Genomic DNA, 25,931 nt, shown 5'->3' with positions numbered 1-25,931 from the left:
CAATGTTGTTTGGCATTTTTCCACTTTCTGATCATTTTATGATGTCTAATTTCACGTTCACGTGTCTTTTCTTCGAGCCACTGCAGTCCCTCAGGCTTGGGAGTGTTGCTGCAACTAATGACTATTTTCTTAGTCTATTAATCAGGACATTTTTGTTTTGATTAATTGAGTAAATCGGTCAGACCCCAGACGGACTAGACCAAAATGAACCCAACACAGTTAGTGGTTTAGTCTGCATTATATCAGAAAAAAGGCAAAAAATGTTGATCACTGTTTTCCAAAGTCAAAGCTGATGTGTCTTTTGCCTAAAACATAAATATAATAGGTCTGCTCTTATGGATGACGAAGGAAGTCAAACAATATTCACATTTGAGAGGCTGAAATTGGAGTGTAGAGATTAAGATTAATTAAATACCAAAATAGTTGTTGATTAACTGGACTATTGATTCATCATTGATTTGTCGACGAATTATCCATTCATCGATTATTTGTTGCAGCTCTACTTGGGAGACGTAACTAACAAAACTAACCTCTCCTATTTTTGAGAGTCATAACCACGAAACGCCGTTAAATATAATAATGAAATTGGTCATAAGAAGAAAACAACTTTATCACTGTGGTTGTCTTACCTTTTTACTAGATTGTCCCAGGTTAGTCTTGTAGGCTTGACTCCTCCCATGTGTCTTTGTAACAGCGCACAGAATCCACGACCCCTCTAGCATTCATTAGCATTCAATAATCATTATCCTTGTTGACGACATTAGAGCGGTTGAAACCAGAAGACCGTTTCTCCATTCTTCATTTTCACTTCCATGGTGATGGCTTTCCTTTTCTTTGACACGCTACCAGCTAAAAGTTGAACGTTTTGGTTGGTCAGTCCTGTCGTAACGGATTAATGATAACGTCCAAAACCAAGATGTTTCCTTTCCATTCATGAACCCCGTGGCTGTGGTGATTGTTGACATGATGACTGAATGACCTTTGTGTGTAAAAGACGTCGACTGTCGCTCCCAGATAAGGCCGACTATTTCAATCATACAATGTTTTCCAGCCGTCACGGTCTTATCAGTGGTCGTTATCGCGGCGTATATCTGCAGTCACCTTCACCCACTGAACGATATCTCCGATGCAGAGCCTGGTTTTCCTTTTCAGTGCCTCGCTGATGTCATCTCGGCCGGAGCTCACACCTATCTGCTCAACTATTACAGCCGTAATTAGAGAGGCGTTATCACCGGGACGCGAGGTCGGGGTGCCACGTGTCAACTTGGCTCCAAGAACCGTGTCACAGGTAGAGCTCACGGCAGTGCTTGTTGTCGTTGAAGATGCCATTGATGTTCTTCAACGTCTTGGATCCTGTATGCTCCGATGTGCACTAAAGGGTGGGAATGTGTGGAATTCTTCTTAGCATATCAGCGTGAGCTTTAAGTCACCAAGTCACATGAGCATCTTGGAGATACGCTGATTCGGTGATTCAATGGTCGTGGGTATTTGAAGTTGGTATCGATTTGGCTCTGGTCGGGACTCAGAACTCGGGATTCAGGAGTCTATGCCGGTCATACCAAACAGAAGGAGCTTTAATGACTTTAAGGGTGTAACCAAGGAAATTTACATCAGCGAGGTGGTGGAACTTGTTTTCCAAGATCGTGTTTTGCATGATATACAAAGATGTCAGTCACCATGGAAGGGGAATGTTGCGGTTTTAGCTGAATAATGTCGTTTTATGCAACATTCTCATTAGCTTCACAACAAGAGAAAGTATGTGTAATCTATAAACAGAACAGAACTCATTATGAACTTTGTACTATCCATTATCTAAAGGTTCATCCTAGCTCTTTTTTTGGTTGGAGTTGGCGTTTTACAAAACAAAAATGTCAAGCTACATAAAGTTAGTCAATGGGACAGAATCAAACCTATTTCTACATTATTCTCCTTGACTATGAGTCCTATTCACTCAGGTTATAAGGCAAAAAAAAAAATGATGCTGACCACAATATTCAATGTTTCCCAGACATTCATTTATTTGTGGCGGCCTACCACAAATACATTTAGACCGCCACAAATAGATTTGGCACTCCCTGTTCTCACTCACTCTGAACCACATTACAGTAATCCCATTAGCAACTCCATGCTGGGAATTTCACTGCTTCATTCGATGGGTTTTTGAAAAATATTTGAAGTCATAAATCACGCTTTTGCGTGAACATGGACTATTATTCGTAAAAAGTAAGCATATGGAATCAATATTAGCATGTGTTTTATGGGCTAAAGTTAATTTCCAAAACGGGCATTCAGAAGACGCATCAAAAAACGATGTGTAGTATTCGACACTGGTTACTAGGTGTCAGTAAGGTTAGTGTAATGTTCGGTGAGACACACAAGCACCAGACTTGATTGCAAGTTTGACTAATAATAATAATAATAATACAGTAAACCTCGGATATATCGGATTCAATTGTTCCCACTGGTTTTGTCCGATATAAGCGAAATCCGTTATATGCGTATACCGAAAAATGTCCGTTTTACGCATATATCGGATTTATATCTGGTATATGCGTAAATGGGATTTTATCCGTTATAAAAAGGCACTTCCTTGACTATGTTTCCAATGTACCTGGACGCGCAGGCAACGCTGCAAACGCTGCAAATGACGTCGTATAGCGGCCTGTCACGATTCGGCGAATCGGAGCGCCACGATGCGGCCATCCGATATATGCGAGGGAAATTTCATGGAAATGCATTGGAACGGGACTGGAGATTTTGTCCGAAATAGGCGAAATCCGTTATAAAAAATCCGATATATGCAATGAATTTTTATTGGAAATGCATTACAGAAAAATCGGTTCTTTTTTATGAGCGAATTTCCGATATATCCGAGTCCGATATATCCGAGGTTTACTGTAACTGAGTAATCCCTAACACTGGCTTCTGTTGCAGCTAACTCCAGCCTAGCTAAAACTCTACTCCGAATCCCTAGCATCATTTCCTTTTTGAACCACTGGAAAATATTAGGACCATGGGTCTTAGTTGAGTTGGGTCATGCTAGTATAAAGGTGGATGTTATAAAATGTATTTAAACGTTGTAAACATGTTTTCTTTGCTTTAGCTAGCTAAATATTTCATTTATAAATAAGGAATCCTGTCTTTGGAACCAATTAGCTGCCATAAACGAGGTATGACTGCATGAGGCACCTGATGAGGACGAGGCGGGAGGAAGGGGTGTTGCCATGGGAGTCTTTTGGCGACCGACATTAACACGTGTTGCTCTTCTCAACAAGCAGCGGGTGCTGCCGTGGACCTTTCCCCCCCCCGTCTAAAAGACACACAGGAAACGCTAAAAAGCCCCGCCCACACACCTCCATCACAAATAATGTCATCAGTCGACTTGTACCAAACACCAAACACTGAAGTCTGCGTGGGGGTTCAGAGTTAATAATCTGTTTAGGTCATTGGACCACGGTGAGCTCCGTGACCCCTCCCCCGCCGCGCGCATCCGCACGGATGGCAGAAAAACCAAAAACTCAGCGTTTTAAGTATTTAGCGATTGCAGCAAGTGGGCAGATTTTTATCTGGGTGCCGCAGTCGGGTCCCGACTGTGGGTGAATAACCCGTTTGAATGCCGAGCCCAAAGCGCAACAATAGCGTTGGTCTGCAAACAATGCCGCTGAGCTCGGGCTGGCCGGCCCGGGGGGGGTGGGGCTGGGGGGGGGGGGGGGCGCTAACGCCGTCAGGCCTCACCTTTGCCACACATGTTGCTCTCATGCATTCATTCACAAACAGTCGGCGTTTGGTCGGCTGTGAGCGCTTGCTTGCAGTATTGAGAGGCCTGCCATCAACACATTTGGACTGCCACAAATAAATGTGATGCTTTGGCGCTACCTGCTTGTCACATAGTCATATTCCTTGATCTTTATGTGTACTACATTGGGTAATATGAGCGTAAAGGTGACTATCGGGCTGTCATGCATGTTGCAAACAGGTTTTTTATGCTATGACTATGAAAATATTTGCATTATGTGAACTGAAGTCTTGACCGTTCTCCTTTTTTTTATCTTGCAGGACCGGAATCGGCCCTTTGACGCTTTTAGCTTGCACTCTTTGGAGAATTCCTTAATGGATATGATGAGGACTGACCATGACAAAGGTAAAGCTCACCTTGCTGATGGCCCACCAATGACTATGGCAGATATTATATGGAGGAATCATTTTGCAGGTTAGGAATATTCCTACGTTTATGCTTAAACATTCATGGGTTGTTGTCTTGCCTCATTTAAGTTTTTATTACTATTTTAAAATGTTGTTTGATTGACTGAATGTGATGTGAGACTTTTTGGTTGAACAAACTAGCAAAAACTGTCCTTGTTTTAGCCAAAAGTACGTTTGTATGTCGTTGGTTCAGGAATTCATTATTGGAGGAAATGTACAATTCACCTATGGTTCTCCTGGAAAGGTTGTGATCACCTCCTGGTGAGCTGGGTCAAGTGTGCGTGCCCACATACGCTGGTTTGCCCCCTTCCTGAGTTCTTATTTTTTCTGCATGTTTGTTGCACTCAAACGGTTCAGATCATCAAACACAATTCAATATTAGTCGATGACAACACAATTGAATACAAAATGCAGTTTTTAAATGAAACCATTTATTCTTAAGGGAGAAGAAAAATCCAAACCTGCATGCCCGTGTGTAAAAAAAAAAACATGAAGAACTGCAGGCCTCACTTGCCTCAGTTAAGATTCACTCCACCGTAAGAAGACCCTGGGCAAAAAGGGCCTGAATGGCAGAGTTCCAAGAAAGAACATTAAGGCGCATCTCAATTTTGCCAGAAAACATCTTGATGATCCCAAAGACTTTTGGTAACAACTTTTGGGAATTTGGCTAATTTCAGAAAAAGAACATCAAGCAACAGTAAAACATGGTGGTGGTAGTGTGATGGTCTGGAGCCGTTTTTCTGCTATGATAACTGAAACCATGAATTCTACTGTGTACCAAAAAATCCTGAAGGAGAATGACGGACCATTCGTCCCTGATCTCAAGTGGGTTCCACAGCAGGTCAATGATCCAAAACACACCAGCAAGTCCACCAAAAACCAAACAAAGACTATGCAGTGGTCTAGTCCTAGTCTTGACCTCAATCCTACTGAGATGCTGGCATGACCTTTTTATGTAGTTGGTTCAGGAATTCATTATTGGAGGAAATGTACAATTCATGTATGGTTCTCCTGGAAAGGCTCTGATCACCTCCTGGTGAGCTGGGTTAAATAACCCCCCAACTTGACAGAGTGGGCTTGCCCACCAAGCTGAGGAGAGACCCTCCCGACGGCCTCGTCTTGGGTTTTTGCCCCATAAATGGTCAGCAAATGAAAAAGTGTATAAAATATTCATGCATAATACATGTTTTCAAGGTCTGAAGTACCACACCTATATGATCCTAACCACAGTTATCAAAGCAGAACAGGATGGGTGGTACATACAGCAGATATGGGTGGTACATACAGCAGATACGGGTGGTACATACAGCAGATACGGGTGGTACATACAGCAGATACGGGTGGTACATACAGCAGATACGGGTGGTACATACAGCAGATACGGGTGGTACATACAGCAGATACGGGTGGTACATACAGCAGATACGGGTGGTACATACAGCAGATGCGGGTGGTACATACAGCAGATGTGGGTGGTACATACAGCAGATACGGGTGGTACATACAGCAGATACGGGTGGTACATACAGCAGATACGGGTGGTACATACAGCAGATACGGGTGGTACATACAGCAGATAAAACTATATTCTATATATACTATAGTACTATACTAGTACTATAATAGCACTATATATACTATATAGTTAGCAGCTGTAGAAGCTAAAACTTTGGAAACAATTAAATGTTGTTGTTTTATTGAAATGATGAGATAATTAGATAGTTTCCTGGTCTGGAATCACACGATCAGAGCAGAGGAACCCAGCAGGCCCAGTTTTGGCATTCCCAGCCAAACAGGTCGCACCCACATCCATCCCATGGTGCATTTCTGGCATACCTCTCATTATGATTGGAATTTTTTCCTTCTGTGTGTTTGGAGGTGAAACTTTTATGACGCAATGAAGCCAAGTGGGTCATAAAGTGTGTGAAGGCACCCGGCCCTTCTGATATAGTTCATCTTCAAACAGCTAAAAGAATGCATAAGGCTAAAAATGAAGGATGGTGTGCTATATATATATCACTATATTGACACGCACTATGGTACCCATTATGGCATTGGATGCTCATATCACCTGACAAAAAAATAAATTTAAAATGAAAAAAAAAACTATATTATGGAAAGCAGGAAGTGAACAAATGTAACATATACTGATTATAAAAGTACCAGATGGAGGGGTAGGATTTAATAAGCTTTGCTTCTTCCTACTCCTTTTGGACATGTGGAACTGGGAACTGATTATGGGATGCACTCAATTGGAATCTGATGCATGTTCAAATGAAATTAAACCATTACCATTACCATTACCATTACCAAGATGGGAGGCTAGTGGTTAGCATGTTGGCCACACAGTCAGGCGATCTGGGTTCGAATCTCCGCTCGGGCGGGTACTCCAAAAACATGCTAGCTTCATTGCCCTCCCACAAATTGTCCATAGGTATGAATGTGAGTGTGAATGGTTGTTTGCCTTTATGTGCCCTGTGATTGGCTGGCCACCAGTCCGGGGTGGACCCCGCCTCTCGCCCCAAGACCCCCAGGAGGATAAGCAACATAGAAAGCGGATGGATGGATGATGGGAGTCGAATCTTTGGTTTGGTAGCTTCCATGTTTATAGAGCAATAGAATACAATATTTTGTGTATTTTGAAAGATTACTCCAAAATGTCTAAAATGGAATTGGAACACGACTGGGATTGGATGAGCAAAAAAAATGTCAATATGCTAATTTGGACTTTATTCAACCACAACATAAAATGATTTCCGAATGATTTTTGAAAAGCTACGACAGAGCAAAGCAGCGAAATTGAAAGGGATGACTTTGTAGTATATTTGTATTTATATGTATATATTTACCTTATAATATTGAAATTCAGCTCCCAACTCTTTGAGGCTGATTTTTGTGTCAGGAGAGTCTAAAAGACACGTATGTACTTGCACACACAGGCTCGACTTGTCTGACTCACATGATCTTACTCATGCATCAGTTGCTATTTGCATTGTTGCCGTGGGTGTGAGCGCGTACATCGAGCTCATATCGACAAAAACACTTCATCATATTTAAATGATTCCTTCTTGCATATGATTCCTTCATTTTATTTCGTTTTAGCAGGAAATAATGTCCATGGCCTTTCAGTTTCCGTGTATTTCCATGGAGACTCAGGTCGATGCTTCATTTACTGTGACTTTTTTGTTGCGGCACAGAAGGTGCCAGGAGGTATACGTGATCAGAAGTTGAAGGAGTTCAAACACTGCTGCTGTTTAACTTTGTGAACGTTGTTGAACTTGTTGACAAGAGCGTTTGGTCTGAAGATAAGACCTGATCCAGGGTCTTTATCACCAGCAAAACAAGCCTTGCAGGCACAACACCAGTCACATGACTTGCAGACACCAGAAGCCCGTTTACACACTTTCAGGCCAAGTAGTTCGGGTCAAGTGTGAGTGCCCGCATACGCTGGTTTGCCCCCTTCCTGAGTTCTTGTTGTTTGTCACACTCAAAGGGTTCAGATCATTAAACAAAATTAATTAGTCAATGACAACACAATTAAATACAAAATGCAGTTTCTAAATGAAACTATTTATTTTTAAGGGAGAAGAAAAATCCAAACCTACATGGCCGTGTGCAAAAAAAGTGAAGAACTGCAGGCCTCACTTGCCTCAGTTAAGATTCACTCCACCATAAGAAGACCCTGGGCAAAAAGAGTTCCAAGAAAGAACATTAATTAATTAATGTCGATTTTGCCAGAAAACATCTTTTGTGAAGTTGTGTATCTCATTAGTCTGGCTCATTTTAGAAAACAACAAATCAAGCAACAGTAAAACATGGTGGTGGTAGTGTGATGGTCTGGAGTCGTTTTTCTGCTATGATAAATGAAACCATGAATTCTACTGTCTACCAAAAAATCCTGAAGGAGAATGTCGGACCGGCAGGACATTGATCCAAAACACACCAGCAAGTCCACCAAAAACCAAACAAAAGACTATGGAGCGGTCTAGTCCAAGTCCTGACCTTAATCCTTTTGAGATGCTGGCATGACCTTCAAAAGTTTTCATGCTGGAAACGCCTCCAATGTGGCCGAATGACAACAATTCTGCAAAGATGAGTGGACCAAAATCCCTTAGAGACTCATTGCAAGTTATCAAAAAGACTTGATTGCAGTTGTTGCTGTTTTTAGGTTTTGGGGGCAATCGTGTTTTCACACCGGGCCATGTAGGTTTGGGTGTTTTTAACGGCCGAATGACAACAATTCTGCAAAGATGAGTGGACCAAAATCCCCCAGAGACTCATTGCAAGTTATCAAAAAGACTTAATTGCGGTTGTTGCTGTTTTTAGGTTTTGGGGGCAATCGTGTTTTCACACCGGGCCATGTAGTTTTGGATATTTTTAATAATACAAATGTTCATTTAAAACCAGCATCTTGTGTCCAGTTGTGTTGTCAGTTACTAATAATTATATTTGCTTAACGATATGAAACATACAAAAATAAACAAACCAGAAAGGGTGACAATCAGTCCGTGTATAAAGTCATAAGACGTTATGGAGTTGGGATTCCTTGCTGAGGTTCGGAGAGGCTAAATAAAGTTGAAGTCAAAGGTCAGCTAGCTTCCCTTGGCAAGCTAGACTTGACCCCGTACCCTTCCAACCCCACCATGCTGATGAGATGATCACACAAGTAAAGTCAGGTTCTTGTACTTTACACCTAAACCTGCCATGGCTGCATGAAGATAAGATGATGGGATTGGTCGAGTTCAAGGTTACTTTGCAACTAATATCCAATAAACGCTCCTGTTGTTATGGTGGAAGATTCATGACCGGGAATCATGACCGGGCTGATCCCATCCAGGCAACAAAACATTTTCTAGACTTGTTTTGTCCGTGTAAACAATTTCTCTAGCTGTCGCTGAAAGCTTGATATTTACTAGCCAACCAGCAACTTAGTGCTGCTGGATTCTCAGGCTCCCAACCATGTGACGTATGAAAGGAATATAGTTTTATTACTGGTACTTTTATGAATAAAGTGATGTGATCTCATTATGTTGATGTCCCGGGCTGGGGCAGCTGCTGCAAATATGAATGACAGCAGGAAGTAGGTCAGGGTGACAAACGCAGAAGATGACTCAGTCGTGATTATTTCCAATCTTTCCGTTCATCAGTGAAGTGGTTACTAACCTTGGTTAGTATGAACCGTTCCGGAAGGTCCAACTCTAACTGAAACGTCTGCTAACCAAATCAACCTTTATCAACCGTAAAACAAAATGTAAAAGTAATTCAAAATCCAGTTCTAAAATCCTAAAGCTTTTCGAGTTTTTTCACGTCTGATCATTAGCGGAGCTTAAGCAAAGTTTCCACTGAAGCTTTGAGTCGTGTTGTATTCCAAGTGGCAGTAATGTAGATAATAACACATGACTATTGAAACCTCACCGGAACGTCGCTGCAGCTCTACTCAACATCTTCAGGGTGCAAATGGCAGCTAGCCAGAGCTATTTTAAGGTGTTGGGAAAGCAACTGTCCTAACTAGATTGCCCCCTAAATGACTACTCGTCGAAGATGAATCAGCAGTATTTGTTTCAGTCGCTGATGTAGTCCGTTGTTAATGCCAACGTCTACGATGTGTTACGTAGATTCTTTCTCATTTCATTTCATTTCCCATCAGTCATGATGTGTTTTATATATCACTATATTGACACTTGCTATGGTACACATAATGTCATTTTATGCTCATATCACCGAGTACTTTGGTACAAGGTACATTATTAAAAAAAAAAAAACTTCAACTGTATTATGGAAAGCAGGAAGTGAACAAATGTAACAGTTACCGATTGTCTGCATGTATCAGAGTGCTAATATTTTAGATGCAGGCCGATACAATCTGGTACTGTTTTTTGGTTGTTGGTTTTTTTTAAATCTTCGATTAGTTGAATTTACTGAGGAGTTACATGTACGTATGTTGTTGCTGTGATGTCACTTTTAAAATAAAAAAAATTTAAAAAAAACCTTCAACTGTATTATGGAAAGCAGGAAGTGAACAAATGTAACAGTTAGTGATTGTAAAAGTACCAGATGGAGGGGTAGGATTTAATAAGCTGTGCTTCTTCCTACTCCTTTTGGACATGTGGAACTGGGAACTGATTATGGGATGCACTCAATTGGAATCTGATGCATGTTCAAATGAAATTAAACCATTAGCATTAGCATTAGCATTAGCATTACCATTACCATTTATACCTCTGCCGACAACTGGCCAACTAAGGAACCTGTGGAAATCCATTAGAACCGTGGAACTTCCACACCCTTGAGGCAACATGCGTGTCATGTGCTTTTATAAATGGCCGACAAGCCAAGAGTGTTGTACGGCTTTGGAAAGGCGACCGACTCATCTGAACATGAAAAGTAGAGTATAGCGTGGAATAGCGTTGAACTCCTGCCAAACTCTTTCTGCGAAACACTTCGGTGACTCATAAAAACCGAAGTCGGTAAAAGGAATGAAATTTCCCATCATAACTTGATGGTTTCTTCCCTATCAGCTCTTTACTTCCTGTCAGCAACCAACTCCCGTGACTTGGAACAAACTACATCACCCTGCACCATGCAGCTAGTCCGACTCTCAAATTCCCAGTGACTTGTGACATGTCATTATCCGTCTACACAAGTCGGCCGACTGCCTTACCAACTGATCAGGACTCATTGGGTCATTGTAAGAATTTCCATATCTTGAAAATGCAGTCAGATGACTTTGTTGCTTCGAGGTCTCGTCTCCAGGTTGTTATCAGACTGTTGCACAGGTGGATTTAGACATGGTTAGGGTTAGTTTAGGGTTAGGGTTAGTACAGGTATCTGACCCTGGTGCTGCCATAGACTCCGAATGATGTCCACCAACGAGGCAACGGTGGTTTTTATCCAGAGGTTTTTGTCGATGTCGCTTAGTTGGAATGAGTAAACTAAGCAGACGGACGACGTCTCCCCACCGCCCCAGCCCCCATGAAAGCGGTGACAGATGGGGCTGCCTTTGTCACGGTGGCAGAATGAAGCCTGTGTTCGATTGTCTTTTAGATCCCTTTGTTAGCTCGCGTGCGTTTCTGTGTGTACGCATATCAAAGATGGAACAACAAATGGACGACTGTTCTCTGATACCATGTGTACTTGCGTTGTATATTCACATATTCATTCATGTTTTTTGCCCCGTTTTTATTGTCAGTAGGAGCAGAAAAGGTTCTACCAAACATCTGTCAGGATGCTGGACTGTTAACTCCTCTTTTTGTCTTTGACAGGACGTATGGGCATCAACTTCCATCATCCTGGAGTAGACCACATAATGCCACTGAACAGTAAGTTGTACTTCATTGTGCGGTCATTCCAACTACAGAGAGTACTAGGTATCGATTTAAACGTTAGTACGAAAGCTTGTGTAGCGGTTGAGCTGGAAGGGTTGCTGTCGGCTGGTTGGTTTATAGCAGGGGTCGGCAACCTTTACTATGAAAAGAGCCATTTCACCCACTTGCCCACTAAAGAAAAATAGCCTGGAGCCGCAAAACGTTGTATGTTTAAAACAACATTGGAGGGGAAAAAAAAGACGAGTTGGAGTACTCTTGCTAGTACTGGAGATAAACTTTTGTTTTTAAATGAGCTCTAATTTATTTTTTAGAATCGTCAAATAACTCATTAATAATAATTAATAACTCAAATAACTCAAAGTGTTACTCATTTCCCTTCATGTTAACCTGTCAGAGAGAACTGGATAGCATCCTGTCTGCTCATTCAGTCACCAGTCAGAACTCAGTCAGGATGCATTCATGGTCTCACACAAAGTTGGATTTTTGTAAACTCATAACAAAGACGTGCATTTTCACCACACGGGTGCTAAAAAATATTAAAGCATTGCAAAGGGAGCCGCAACAAAGAGGCTGGAGAGCCACATGCGGCTCTGGAGCCGCGGGTTGCTGACCCCTGGTTTATAGGATTGTTATTTCCATGAAGAATATGGCTCACAATATCAGTCTTATGTTGATGTGTCCTTTTCTTTCGGGGATTTGACAGAACGAATCCCCCACATAATAATAATACAATAATCAATAATACGCAAAAACGTGATCTTAACAATAAGTGGCATTGCAGAATTTATGACTAAACCCAGAAACCCATGAACCTGTTATCTTTGAATACATTTTCCTGAAACAAATCCAAACTAAAAGCCTCAACACTCCAACATCATCTGGAGCAGTTCAATATTTTAATATTTATCCAATAACATGACAGAAACGTGAATAATGAAAGACAATTGATGAGACTTAACATCACACAGGACTTTGTGAGATGAATTAGAAATTTGATTGGTTCAAGAAACACTACTGGGCCAGCACTCCTGATTCTGAAGGCCCCGGGCATATTACAGCATGAATCCTTCATATTTTCATGATATATTTTGTAGTATGGAATGTGACAAAAGGTTTGATCAAGTGATGTTACTCAAACAAAACAATCGCAAAGTTGGAGGTGCTTTGTGTCATCCTGTGGTGGTCTCCCATGTGATGCTGTTTCTAATTGCGCAATCGATGTGGTCCTGGTATAGTTCCCTGGTTGTGTTCCGCCACTTGGAATCTTGGACATACAGGTTTTGTAACCACTGTCAGTTGCAGTCATTTTTGGACTTTTGGCGAAAAATACTGCCACTTGGCTGACATCATTCCTATTTCTAGCTAAACGTGTTAGCACACGATGTTGTTGTGATCAGGTGGACTCTGTCTGTGGTGGGCGCTATTGGATGGAATCGACCCCATGTATCATTCATTCATTTTCGACTGCTTTTTCCTCACGAGGGTCCACCCTGGACTGGTGGCCAGCCAATCCCAGGGCACATATAGACAAACAACCATTCACACTCACATTCATACCTATGGACAATTTGGAGTGGCTAATTAACCTAGCATGTTTTTGGAATGTGGGAGGAAACCCACGCAAGCACGGGGAGAACATGGAAACTCCACACAGAGATGGCCAAGGGTGGAATTGAACCCTGGTCTCCTAGCTGTAAGGTCTACGTGCTAACCACTCGACCGCCGTGCAGCCCTCTGCATGTATCAGAGTGCTAATATTTTAGATGCAGGCCGACACAATCTTGTACTGTTTTTTGGTTGTATTTTTTTTTTAATCGTTGCATTTTCAATCTTCGATTAGTTGTTGCTGTGATGTCACATTTAAAATTTTTAAAAATTAAAAAAAAAAAAAACCTTAAACTGTATTATGGAAAGCAGGAAGTGAACAAATGTAACAGTTAGTGATTGTAAAAGTACCAGATGGAGGGGTAGGATTTAATAAGCTTTGCTTCTTCCTACTCCTTTTGGACATGTGGAACTGGGAACTGATTATGGGATGCATTCAATTGGAATCTGATGCATGTTCAAATGAAATTAAACCATTACCATTACCATTACCATTACCATTACCATTACCATTACATTATTAACATATTATTAACAGTTGTTATTCTCCTTACACGGCCAGCATGAAAATGCCGGCCAAATGATGGTGAAACATGGCTATGATAAATATTGCTAGCGACACGGCTTCTTCCAGGGCTTCGCCAGTGTGGTCCATGCCAGGAAACACGGCGTGCACCTGCCTACCCTTTTACCCAAGCCTGGCTTCCCTGACACCGTAAACCGAGGATGAACCTCAAGCACAGTTGACCTGTGAATAACGTTTCTAAAAATAGCCCAAACATGTAAGACTAGAATGTCCTGGAGTCCCGTCGCTGAACTGATATTGGTCTTTAATGTCACATGACCTTTTTCTTCAGTTCAGCACATTTTCATTTTATAATAATAATAATAATTACCTATGGCCAATATTCTACAGATCCTACAGACAAAGGCAGGAAACGTTGTTTTGCTCCCACCATCAGATGTTTCCAACACGACCCTTCTTCATGTTTTCATCTTCACTCCACTCCAGAGGAACTTCCTGGTATTGATGTTAAACGTCTGTGTCAAGGATTACACACAGATCTTCCAAAGCTGTCAAAGTCGCTCGCTCCTCTGTAGACGCTGATGTGGGCAGATGGAGGAGTGGGGGGGGGGGCTTTGGTTTCAAAGTTTCAAGTGTTTCAGCAACTGTTTCTGACTCCATTAGCTTTGAGACTTCAATCTGGGAATCTTCAATCTCTGGATGGAATAAAGCGTTGGTCTGCCGCTTTGAAGCCGAGCTAATAAGGAGACATCAAACTCATCACCCAGCTTCTTTTGTCCTCCTGGTGCCAAAATACCAAGCACTAGTACTCTTAACAGGTCCCGGATACCATTCATCAGCTCTTCTTAAATATGTTAAGTTCATTTGCAAAAATTCCATTTATAGTTCGCAGCTCAGCCTCGTTTCCGGAAATGACGTAATCGAGGTAAAACCTCTCAGCTCCCATCTCCACGGAACCACTCCATCGTCTCACGGAGACGGAAGGATGCCAAGAATGAAACCTCTCAGCTAAAGCAGAGTACGATTAAACCAACACATCGTCAACTTAGTTCAGTATATTATTCATCAAAATGGTAGTCATGCCAAAAAGATTGTGTTGCTGCTGGATGTTCACAATGTCCGGTTGATGCTGGAAGTTTGTTATCCTTAACAAAAGTGAAAGGTTTAAGACAACAATGGACGAAGCAGAGAACGATGGACAGATGGACGCCCATCTCACGTTCTGTGTTTTGCGGCGATTATTCACTGACGACATTCGAAGGAACACCTTTGCAGGGGCAACCATTATCCTCACTGTAAACATCTTAGTTTGTTTACCTGAACGATGTTACCCTGATGCTAAGCTGAACTGCAAGAGCTAGTTCGTCATGGCCGCAACCACAAACTATAAATTAAAATTTTTCGAATTTACCGTTGCCGTTCAAAAATGTAAAAATGTAGAACATAACTAGAAACAAGGTTCCTCAGCAAAGCTGATGAATCATGTCAGGGATCCTTGAACTCATCACTTATTGTGGGATTAGCACCCCACCCCACCCAGCCCACCCAGCCCACGCTAAGGTATCTGCCTGTTTTGCTGGTTGCTAGGTCCCTGCCGAGGCCTGACGGAGAAAGGGCAAAGCTGCAGACAGCCTGCCCGGTTTTTGGCCGTCGGAAAGCCAGATCTGTTTAATGAAAATACTGCGAGGGAGAAGAACCTCCAAGGCAATATATTCTCACATAACAGACCCACAATGGCCCCCCCGCAACACAAAGGCCTGTGTTTGTTTTTAGAGGCCAGGAGTCCAGAGAGCTTTACTTGCATATGTGGAAACATATTTAGCCTCGTTTTGGGGGGGCGGAGAAGACGGATGGGCTTTATTCATCCCATGAAGGAAGATCATGATGTGAGCTACTGAACATATTAACCAAGATGGAGACACATCATCATCGTTGTAGGAGCTTTCCTGGCGCCTCGGTGGATTGTTTATTATGTAGTTGTGGTATCCATGTGGTCCATGTATCAGAATCAGTATCATGGTGACGTACTCAATCTGGTCTACCTGGCTTGGGGCATCTTTTCCAGGTGACTATAAGTCGGTGGAAAAAACGGTCTATACCAGGGGTCAGCAACCCGCGGCTCTAGAGCCACATGTGGCTCATCAGCCTCTTTGTTGTGGCTCCCTTTGCAATGCTTGAATATTATTTAACACGCGAATGGGGAAAATGAACGTCTTTTGAAATGAGTTTTAAAAAATTCCAACTTTGTGTGAGACCATGAATGCATCCTGACTGAGTTCTGACTGGTGATTGGATGAGCAGACACGATGCTATTCAGTTCTCTCACACACATAAACATGATGGAAAATAAGAACTGTATTTTCCGGACTATAAGTCACACTTTTTTTCATAGGTTGGCCGTTCCTGCGACTTATACTCCAGAGCGACTTATAAATGAAAAAACTGTTTATGTTACATAAACTGGACACTTTTTCTGTTTATGTTTATTTTTTGTGTAGCTGTACCAATATGTTAGCATAACTTACACCGATTCAGCCCGTCCTCTATTCTTTTATTGTTAGAAAGGACGTAATGTCTATTTTGGTCATAAAATAAATTACCCACAAAAAATACAACTTAAACTCCGGAGCGACTTATGTATGTTTTTTTTTCTACCTAATTATAAATTATTGGCCTTGTGTGACTTATACTCCGGAGCGACTTATAGTCCAGAAAATACGGTAATACTTTCCCAGAGCTATTTGACAATTCTAAAAATAAATTCGATATCATTCCATGGGAACTTAAAAATCAGATAAGTTTGCAGTAGTTTACACATGCATACATTTATGTAAGTTTATCTCCAATACTAGCAAGAGTACTCCAACTCGTCTTTTCTTATCTGAACTACTTTGATACACCAATATTCTCTCCAATGTTTTGCGGCTCCAGGCTATTTTTCTTTAGTGGGCAAGGGGGTAAAATGGCTCTATCCATAGTAAAGGTTGCCGACCCCTGGTCTATACCAATGCAAGGTTTGGTAACGCTAACACTTCTTGGTTGGTTGTGATGGAGTCCCTCTTCGCCAGATACCCAAAACCCTTCCATCCATGGTAATACTGCGTGCCACTCGCGGTTTCTGTGGGCTTGGCTTAGCAAGTCTATATATGGCGGTCCAAATTGATTTGTGTCGGGCCTCAAACCTGATCCACCAAAGCTTGTTTCAGAAGAAGGTCTGAAAGATGCAAGAGCGGCCATCGCTGAACCCCATTGAAAGAAAAAGGTGGTTGCAACATGCAGAGACAATGTTGCTGAACTGGGGGCTTTTACCCCCCCCTAATTTTTCTCATCATATACGGAGAATGCTTGTTGAGCCATGGGAATTATTCTTAGTTAATATTATGAGTCGATAGCAAACAAATGCTACTTTGTGTATTTTGCAAATAAAGTAATTTGGAGTGCCGGTTGAATAATTCGGATTGAAACCGTAAAACGCATCCGTGTTGAGTGCCTGGGTGTTGGCTCACGTAGAGGAATTGTATCATTCTCCTCTTACCCAGGCAAAGAATGTGGCTTGTCAGGACCTCCATTTTCAAAATAAAAGTGGTCCTAAAAGTACTAAAAGTGATGAATGAGTTCTAGTCCTAGACTGTGGTGTACTGTAAGTCGGAACTTGCACCTAAAGTTCAGGGCTCCAGACGACTAAAATATGTATACATTGTGAGTACATTTTCATGTACTCACGCACGTGCGACCAGATAAAAGTATGCGTTCCATATTGAGTATTATTATTACTATTATTACTATTATTACTATGAGAATGTAAATATTGAGTCAATGTCACAGTCTAAGCGTATTGATGCCAGCGCTACCACAGGGTTTCCAACAGGTTGCTGTAAGCTAGCAGTTGCTATAACGCTAACAACAAAGAATATTTGCTTCAACTAAGCTAGCGGCAGCTAGCTATGTAGCTACAGTATATATGTATATATATATATATATATATATAGTTATCCACATTGGTTCATAGACTCCAAATGGGACTTTAAAATAAAAACAGAGTTACATTTTATCCTTCAAAAATATTGTTTTCGTCTCACGGGAAAGCTACAAGTAGCGGCCATGCTAATGAGGTATGTGTTGACTTAGTTTTTTTAAGTGTTACTTAACTTGACCCTCTTGTTACTATTATCATAATAATGTCTTGTCTTCAAAACACTAGTTGTGCGTCTAAGTTGTGTAGTGTCCCCAGCTATAAGATGGACGCTACCACAGGGTTTCCTACAGGTTGCTGTAAGCTAGCAGTTGCTATAACGCTAACAACATAATATTTGCTTCAACTTAGCTAGCGGTAGTATATATATATATATATATATATATAGTTATCCACATTGGTCCATGGACTCCAAATGGGACTTTAAAATAAAAACACAGTTACATTTTATCCTTCAAAAATATTGCGAGATTGTGAGTTAGCTTGTTTTTGTCTCACGGGAAAGCTACAAGTAGCGGCCATGCTAATGAGGTATGTGTTGACTTGGTTTTTTTAAGTGTTACTTAACTTTACCCTCTTGTTACTATTATCATAATAATGTCTTGTCTTCAAAACACTAGTTGTGCGTCTAAGTTGTGTAGTGTCCCCAGCTATAAGATGGATGCTACCACAGGGTTTCCTACAGGTTGCTGTAAGCTAGCAGTTGCTATAACGCTAACAACAAAGAATATTTGCTTCAACTTAGCTAGCGGTAGTATATATATATATAGTTATCCACATTGGTCCATGGACTCCAAATGGGACTTTAAAATAAAAACACAGTTACATTTTATCCTTCAAAAATATTGTTTTGGTCTCACGGGAAAGCTACAAGTAGCGGCCACGTTAATGAGGTATGTGTTGACTTAGTTTTTTTAAGTGTTACTTAACTTTACCCTCTTGTTACTATTATCATAATAATGTCTTGTCTTCAAAACACTAGTTGTGCGTCTAAGTTGTGTAGTGTGTCCAGCTATAAGATGGATGCTACCACAGGGTTTCCAACAGGTTGCTGTAAGCTAGCAGTTGCTATAACGCTAACAACAAAGAATATTTGCTTCAACTTAGCTAGCGGTAGCTCCAGTGTGTATATATATATATATATATATATATATATATATATATAGTTATCCACATTGGTCCATGGACTCCAAATGGGACTTTAAAATAAAAACACAGTTACATTTTATCCTTCAAAAATATTGCGAGATTGAGAGTTAGCTTGTTTTTGTCTCACGGGAAAGCTACAAGTAGCGGCCATGCTAATGAGGTATGTGTTGACTTAGTTTTTTTAAGTGTTACTTAACTTTACCCTCTTGTTACTATTATCATGATAATGTCTTGTCTTCAAAACACTAGTTGTGCGTATAAGTTGTGTAGTGTGTCCAGCTATAAGATGGATGCTACCACAGGGTTTCCAACAGGTTGCTGTAAGCTAGCAGTTGCTATACCGCTAACAAAGAATATTTGCTTCAACTTAGTATTTTATAACTGTTCATTTCAGACATGATGCCTGTATTTAATGACAAATGAGCACAAATCAGCATGAAAACAGTAAGCACACGGTTTGAGCAGAGTTGTAAATAAATAAAGATAAATAAAGCATGATTGAAATGTTGCCGGTCACACAAAACACAAATAGTATCTTTAATAGTACTGGAAGGTGGATAGACCTGCCGTATCATAAACCCTATCATGACACTATTTCATAGTTTATATTGTGTTCCTGGACAGATGTCCATAAGACACCGGTCACTAGGTGTCAGTATTGTTACCGTAACGTACGATGAGACACAAGCACCAGACTTGATTGACTTTTATTGCAGGTTTGAATTATCTCACAAAAAGCAAAATAATCCTTATCATGTGCTAGCGCTGTGGCCATAACCCACGCCGAGCTAAAACTCAACTCTGAACCCCGGGTGTCACTTCCTGTCTGCACAAGTGTAAAACATTTACAGCAAAATGCACAAATACAAGTCTTATTTATGTCTTAAATGGCTTATTTCCTTTATTATATTAGGTCATTTGAGTTTAAAGGTGAATATAGGGGTGTTATTTCATGTCTACAGAGCTCTAATAATGTTAAAAAGCATATTTAGAAGGCTTGAAACAGGTTTTCTATGCTCTAACTGCAAAAATATTCCATTTCTAAATAAGAAATCCCAAATGAAATGATGACGGAACCAACTGAACTAATTAATCACAGTAAAAGATCGATTACTGTACATGTCTTTATCTCAATGCGTGTTGGTTGGATTCACCATAGTAACAAACCATTAGAAGGATGACTTTCAACCAGCACTCAAACCCTGTGGGAAGTTTCCACTCACCCACGTGTGTCACTCCAAGGTCATGATAATGACTAACTAAGTCCGTGTTAAACTGAGCATATTATTGTCTGCTTTGCCATACAAAAGATAAACACTAGTGGCGGCCATAGCTTAGACGCCGATGTCCACTAAATATGTCCTAGATCACTAGATAGGATGACCCATCTTCAACATGGCCGTCTGTGTGTTTCTGATGATCCTGTATTGCCGTTATTTGCCCCAAATCCATATGTATGTCTCTTTCCTAACCCGTGTCCTTCCTCCCCCCCCCCCCTTGCCACTTGATTGACAAGCAGCCCGGAGCTTTGGCCACAGAAGAGGTAACGTGTTGCTCTCTCTCGTGGGCTTCTGCTTGTCTTGTCCGTCCCAAGATGAACGGCTTCATGGCTAGCATGGCGGCGCTCTCCGCTTCTCATCCGTGCTGTGATCCATTCAGTCGTCAAAATTTAAATGTAATGAATATGACGCAATATGATTTTAATAGCGGAAATGCATCCCAGGAAACCGATGCCGCGGCCTGTTAGCTCGGAGTCCTTCAAAAGTCACCTGAGGGACTGAGCCCACTTGAGTCATGTGACTGGCTTCCATTCATAAATATTAAGCGTTGTTATGGTTACAGTGGATATGATGTATGCATGATATGTAACATTTTTCAGTATGTGACACCCTTGGTCTCCGCATACCTGATGAATGGAAACAACAAGCTTCAGATTAATCTACTAAGAAACTATTGGTTAGTTGCGGCCCTACTTCAGAATAATATTGTGTGATCCCGCAAGAACCGAGCGACATTGAATGCATCAATCCTACTAAGACAATACAAGTGTATTATTGATGGAAACTGAACCCTGCAGCACGTAGAACCTTATAGATGATAGCATGGGCTGCTTTTTATCTCCAAGTTCCAACTGCATCTAACGTGATGGACCAATTACATCGCTCCTTTGAGCCGCTACTGGAAATTTGACTTAATTGTACCTGCGGGTGGAAAAGGGTCAATAAGAGTAGAATCTTGCTAAGAGTTCTCGTACAGTAGAAAAGAAGCATCAACTTTTCAGTTGTTATTGTGTTCATAAAGTCCATCCATACTCGGTTATTGTGCTGTGGAAATGAAGCCAATCGATCATCAATCATAAATCATGCTCATAATGTGAAAAATGGGATTTTTCTTGTGGAATCACTGAGATTGAAACGCATCCATCCTGCATCCTGATGTTAAGATGAATGAATTGGTGTTTCTATACGTTGCTTTTCTACGTCTTGTCTTTGAATCAAGCGGGAAAAAATGTGTCCTACAGTTATTGTACGCATGCGCTGTATAATAATTGTACAGGATGTTAGTGTTTTTAGTCAGCATTTAGATAAAAAATGCTAACAATCAATCAAACGTGCTAATGTCATATACTCGTATCCTTCATCTCCCTTTCTCTCCTCCTCTCCCTCCACCCATTGCAGGTCGTTCCTACCTTTTTCCGTTTGAAGATGGTTTCCTTGACGATGGCCACGGCGACCCCTCCCTGACCCCAGGTTTGAACTCCCCGACCCGCTGCCAAAACGGAGACAGGATGGAGCGATACTCCAGGAAAGTCTTTGTTGGCGGTCTGCCCCCCGATATAGACGAAGGTAAATAACGTTTGTGTCATCACTTTTTTTTAAAAAATACGTTACACATCAATAAGATCACAGTAGTACCATTAGTATAAAATTCTTAACAAAAAGATTTCTACTGAGAAATGTCTTTTTTTTATTTATTTATAAGCCAACAACATCAGGAAATAAAATACAAGAAATCTATTCTGCAGCTGCTTTAATGTTTTAAAAGTAACTTATTATACAAAAATAAAAAAATTTATTGCAAAAGAACCTCGGTTAGTGTACAAATAGCGTTTTTCAGTTAAAGTCAAAGGTTGCCTCAGTTAGCATACAATATCTTGTCATGTCACTAATATGTACTAATATGAGTCCAACTGTCTTCTTAATGTATTTTTATCACAAAACGTCCTGGTTAGCAGTTTGCTAGTACATGAAAACAGCTATGATGTCATCAGCAATCGACTGTAGTTCTTAGTTATCTAACACGATTCAAAATGTTAGCATGATACACGTCCTTGGGGGACGTGAAGGATTTAGAAATTTTAGAATTTTTGATTGTTGCTGAAGACACAGCAAGATCCACACCGACACCACCTTCTTGTTTTGCTATGAGTTAATTCTTGAATTCAGTCATGTTTCTCCTTCTTTATAAAGAAACGCTCAATTGGCTCCAATGTGGCTTATTATAAAAAGAACACATGCATGCAAAACATGCAGGAGTTACATTTATATTCTATTGGTAAAACCATAAATGCAAAACATCAATTTTTTCTTTTGGAAAAAATGGATTTGGTTAGAGTACGTTTTGGTTAGAGTCGGACCTTCTGGAAGGGATGAATGACTCTAACCAAGGTTCCACTAGTATCCCTGTCCATCCAATGCCTTTTAAGGTATGGCAGAACATTAAAGTGCCATAAAACAGAAACATAAAACATAAATCAGACTATATATTTTTTGAAATATAACGTTACACATCTGCAGTTGGTGATCCTCGATTTCTGTACAGATTCTGTTCCTATGACTGTGATTAAACTTAGATTATACCTACAAACCCGTAAGTCACTCACATTGTACACAGAAATATAATAATTCAACAAAACACTCATTACCCTTATTCTTGTCTTGTACACTGGAAGGGGCGTTGCAAGGAAGGGAGAGACGGGCGTACTGGTAGTAGGACGTCTCAATAATGTAACAGTAGAAGTAGAAGATCCTTTCAGTCATTTTTTTTTTTTTACGCATTGCCACGTGAGGATCCTGCTTCACGTTTGGTGAACATTATGGAGGTTAACATTAAAAAGTTCACTGGAAAAAATCAAACGACTCGTGCTTTCCCAGTTCCCAGTTCCCAGTTCCCAGTCCAGCAATGCACAACAATATATTACATATTCTCCTTTTCTTTTTGTACAGTTTTAATATTTTATGGGAATGTCCTAAAAATGAAGAGCACCTGCAGATTTGAGCTTCTTGAAAAATGCACGAGTCTTCAGGTCCACACTACAAGTCTCCCGTAGTCCCGGCCTCTTCCCGATCGGATCCAAGCCCGTCCTTGATTCCATTCCTATCATCTGCTCCGATAAGCACGAGAATGACGTCTGTTTTCTTTTCCTCTCCTTTGCATCTGAACAGATGAGATCACCAACAGTTTTCGTCGCTATGGACACCTCGTGGTGGACTGGCCCCACAAAGCCGAGAGCAAATCCTACTTCCCTCCGAAAGGTAAGACGGGTTTCTCCAAACACAATCTGGATTTTCCCATCAGACATGAAAACTACAGCAATAAATAAAAGCTTGGGTGTTTCTTGCCGTCATAGGGAGTTGGACTTGTTCATGTTACCCAGAATTCATAGGTCATGCTGGGAGAGCCTGGGGGTGTCGGTGTTGATCGGACTCCATCCTGTTTTCACTTTATTTGAACAGTTACCTGAGCAAAGTTTTCCTCAACAACTCCCGGGTCTTCCCTGGGGCCGGCCTAGTCGATGCCGGGTGTCCGATAAGGGAAGTTATTAAAGTTATTAAAAGAAATAACTCACATTCCATATGCACGTGGTCATAGGACGTGAGGAAGCTCTCTCCCACTCTCATTTCTCCATAAATGATTTTTTTTTTTTAATGGGAGGCTTGACTCTCATAACCACACCCAGCGGAAAAAATATGTAGCAACCTTTTAGGGGAATGAATGAGCTTCCTGCAGTTGGAGGCTGTCATGTAAACGGGGAGGGGCGGGGCTGCTGATGTGTCATGTTGCCTAAATTAAAACCAAAAACACTTCCTGCTTGAGATATCCCGGGGGAACATCTAAATATGATGTCAATGTCACATTCTCCATTTGCTGCCTGGCAGTGAGGAACATCGCTAGCCATAGCATAGTCCAGTCTTGTTTTTTCCCGTCGCTTATCCGTATAAATGTCACTGACGCGGAATGAGCGTGATAAACATTCAATGTGGCCTATTAATAGTGTAAAAATATGCATATTTAAGCACATTATTTTTGCCTAAATGAAGCATTTCCAAGTATAAAAACGTCATTATATATATATAAGGCATTCAGAAGACACATTCAAAGATGTTGTAATGATATGTAGTATTCTACACCGGTCACTAGGTGGCAGTGATGTCCCTGTAATATACCGTATTTTCTGAACTATGAGTCGTACTTTTTTTCATAGGTTGGCTGTTCCTGTGACTTATACTCCAGAGCGACTTATAAATGAATAAAGTGTTTATGTTCCATAAACACTGGACACCTTTTGTGTGTTTATGTTTATTTTTTGTGTAGCTGAATAAGCATTGTGTTAGCATATCTTACACCTATTCAGCCTGTCCTCTATTATTTTATTGTTAGAACTTGCCTTCCAAGAGGACGTAATGTCTGTTTTGGTCAAGTAGTTTGGAAAATTAATTACCCGCAAAAATTGCGACTTATACTCCAGTGCGACTTATGTATGTTTTTATCTACCTAATGATGCATTTTTGGCCTTGTGCGACTTATAGTCCAGAAAATACAGTATATGAATAACAGACTTTCATTGCACTGTAACCCTTGCTAAGCTAAAACTGATGTCACTTCCTGTCCGCCCCCCACTCCGCACCGAATCGCATTTATAGCAACGCACACACGTCTTATTTCTGTCTTATATTCTGTTATTCTGTTATCAGTTCTGTTATCTGTTTCCTATATGAGGTAATAAGAGTGTAAGGGTGACTATAGGGGTGTTATTTTATGTCTAGAGTGTTCTAATAATGTTAAAAAAAACGTTATTGGTGTGTTTGCTGTTCCTCCCATGAGCTTATCGTTGTGAATTAGAGACTTTCTAGAAGCAAGCTGCCACCACGTCCTTGCATCCTGGGGTGACGGAACACGAAAGCATAACAAAACATAACAATTATGAGATCACATTTATGTATTCAGTATATCCTTTGTAATTATTGATGTCTAAAAAATAAAAAAAAACAAGCCGCAAATCCGCGTCAGCTTTGGGATCTCTGGGACAGCTGATGTCACGGCAACCGCAGTGAGATCTGGTCACTATGGTGATGTCACGTACATCCCCTCCTATATTACCCAACACCGTCATCGCTGTTGATGCTGCAAATGTTAAGCGGCTATTTTGGTCTGTGAGCGGGGATGGGGGGTTGGGGGGGGGGGGGTGTAAACTGCTACCAGTGTGATAAATGACATGGAACTGCTCTCCATCGCATTAGCTTTTCAACATCAACTGTTCCTGAACTATTAGAAGATGTGTAGCTATAAAACTACTACATGATAGTCAAATGGAATATGTTCACTTTTGGTAGCATTGCATTTTTATTTTCTCTTTACAGCAAAAAAAATTGGTAGTCATATAGTAAATAAATAATAATAATATAAATATAATTGTAAAAACCTGTCTGTTTTTGGGTGTGTGGATCTACTCTAGTTGAAATTGTGTCCTCATGCATTTAGTACGTGCACACAACTGTTGGTTCATTCAAATGTCAGAACAATTGTCATCACCATGGCTTTGGCCAGAAGGCTTTTATGAAGGACATCAGGACATAAAAGTGTCATATTTGCAATATAAGTACACCTGATTTTTCATTTCAGTTCTAAAACTGAGGTAGCCTCCTTCGTTCCCTTATTGCCTCGCCGCCTCGCCGCCTCGCCGCTTCCTGTTTCCATCCCGCCTTGCTACACGTCGCAGTGCATCCACTTGACTGAGTCGTCAAAGAACGTTCATCTTTTATGCACCACAGCTGCACAATGAATGGCTGGCAGGGAGAAACATCTGTGTTGCATTCAAGGGCCAGTGCGTGTGTGCAGTATATTTGTGAGAAGGTTTTAAAAGAGATAA

General features: G+C 40.9%; 1 protein-coding gene across 4 annotated transcripts in view; it reads left to right on the top strand.

Moving 5' to 3' along the window:
* The window catches only part of cpeb3 (cytoplasmic polyadenylation element binding protein 3), a 40,413-nt gene that overhangs the window by 5,990 nt on the left and 8,492 nt on the right, over positions 1-25,931 (top strand). For 2 of the 4 annotated variants that reach the window (XM_058064940.1, XM_058064939.1), the window contains exons 3-7: positions 4,057-4,210; positions 11,466-11,522; positions 20,301-20,324; positions 21,460-21,627; positions 23,227-23,316. In XM_058064940.1, coding sequence (XP_057920923.1) covers positions 4,057-4,210; positions 11,466-11,522; positions 20,301-20,324; positions 21,460-21,627; positions 23,227-23,316 — 493 coding nt within the window. The remainder of the gene's footprint in view (positions 1-4,056; positions 4,211-11,465; positions 11,523-20,300; positions 20,325-21,459; positions 21,628-23,226; positions 23,317-25,931) is intronic. The other 2 variants (XM_058064942.1, XM_058064941.1) reach the window with 2 other exon arrangements.

Source organism: Doryrhamphus excisus, chromosome 2 (genome assembly GCF_030265055.1).
Source record: "Doryrhamphus excisus isolate RoL2022-K1 chromosome 2, RoL_Dexc_1.0, whole genome shotgun sequence".
Lineage (NCBI taxonomy): Eukaryota > Metazoa > Chordata > Actinopteri > Syngnathiformes > Syngnathidae > Doryrhamphus > Doryrhamphus excisus.
The sequence above is the reverse complement of the archived record's forward strand: the minus strand, read 5'-3'. Positions and strand labels throughout refer to the sequence as shown.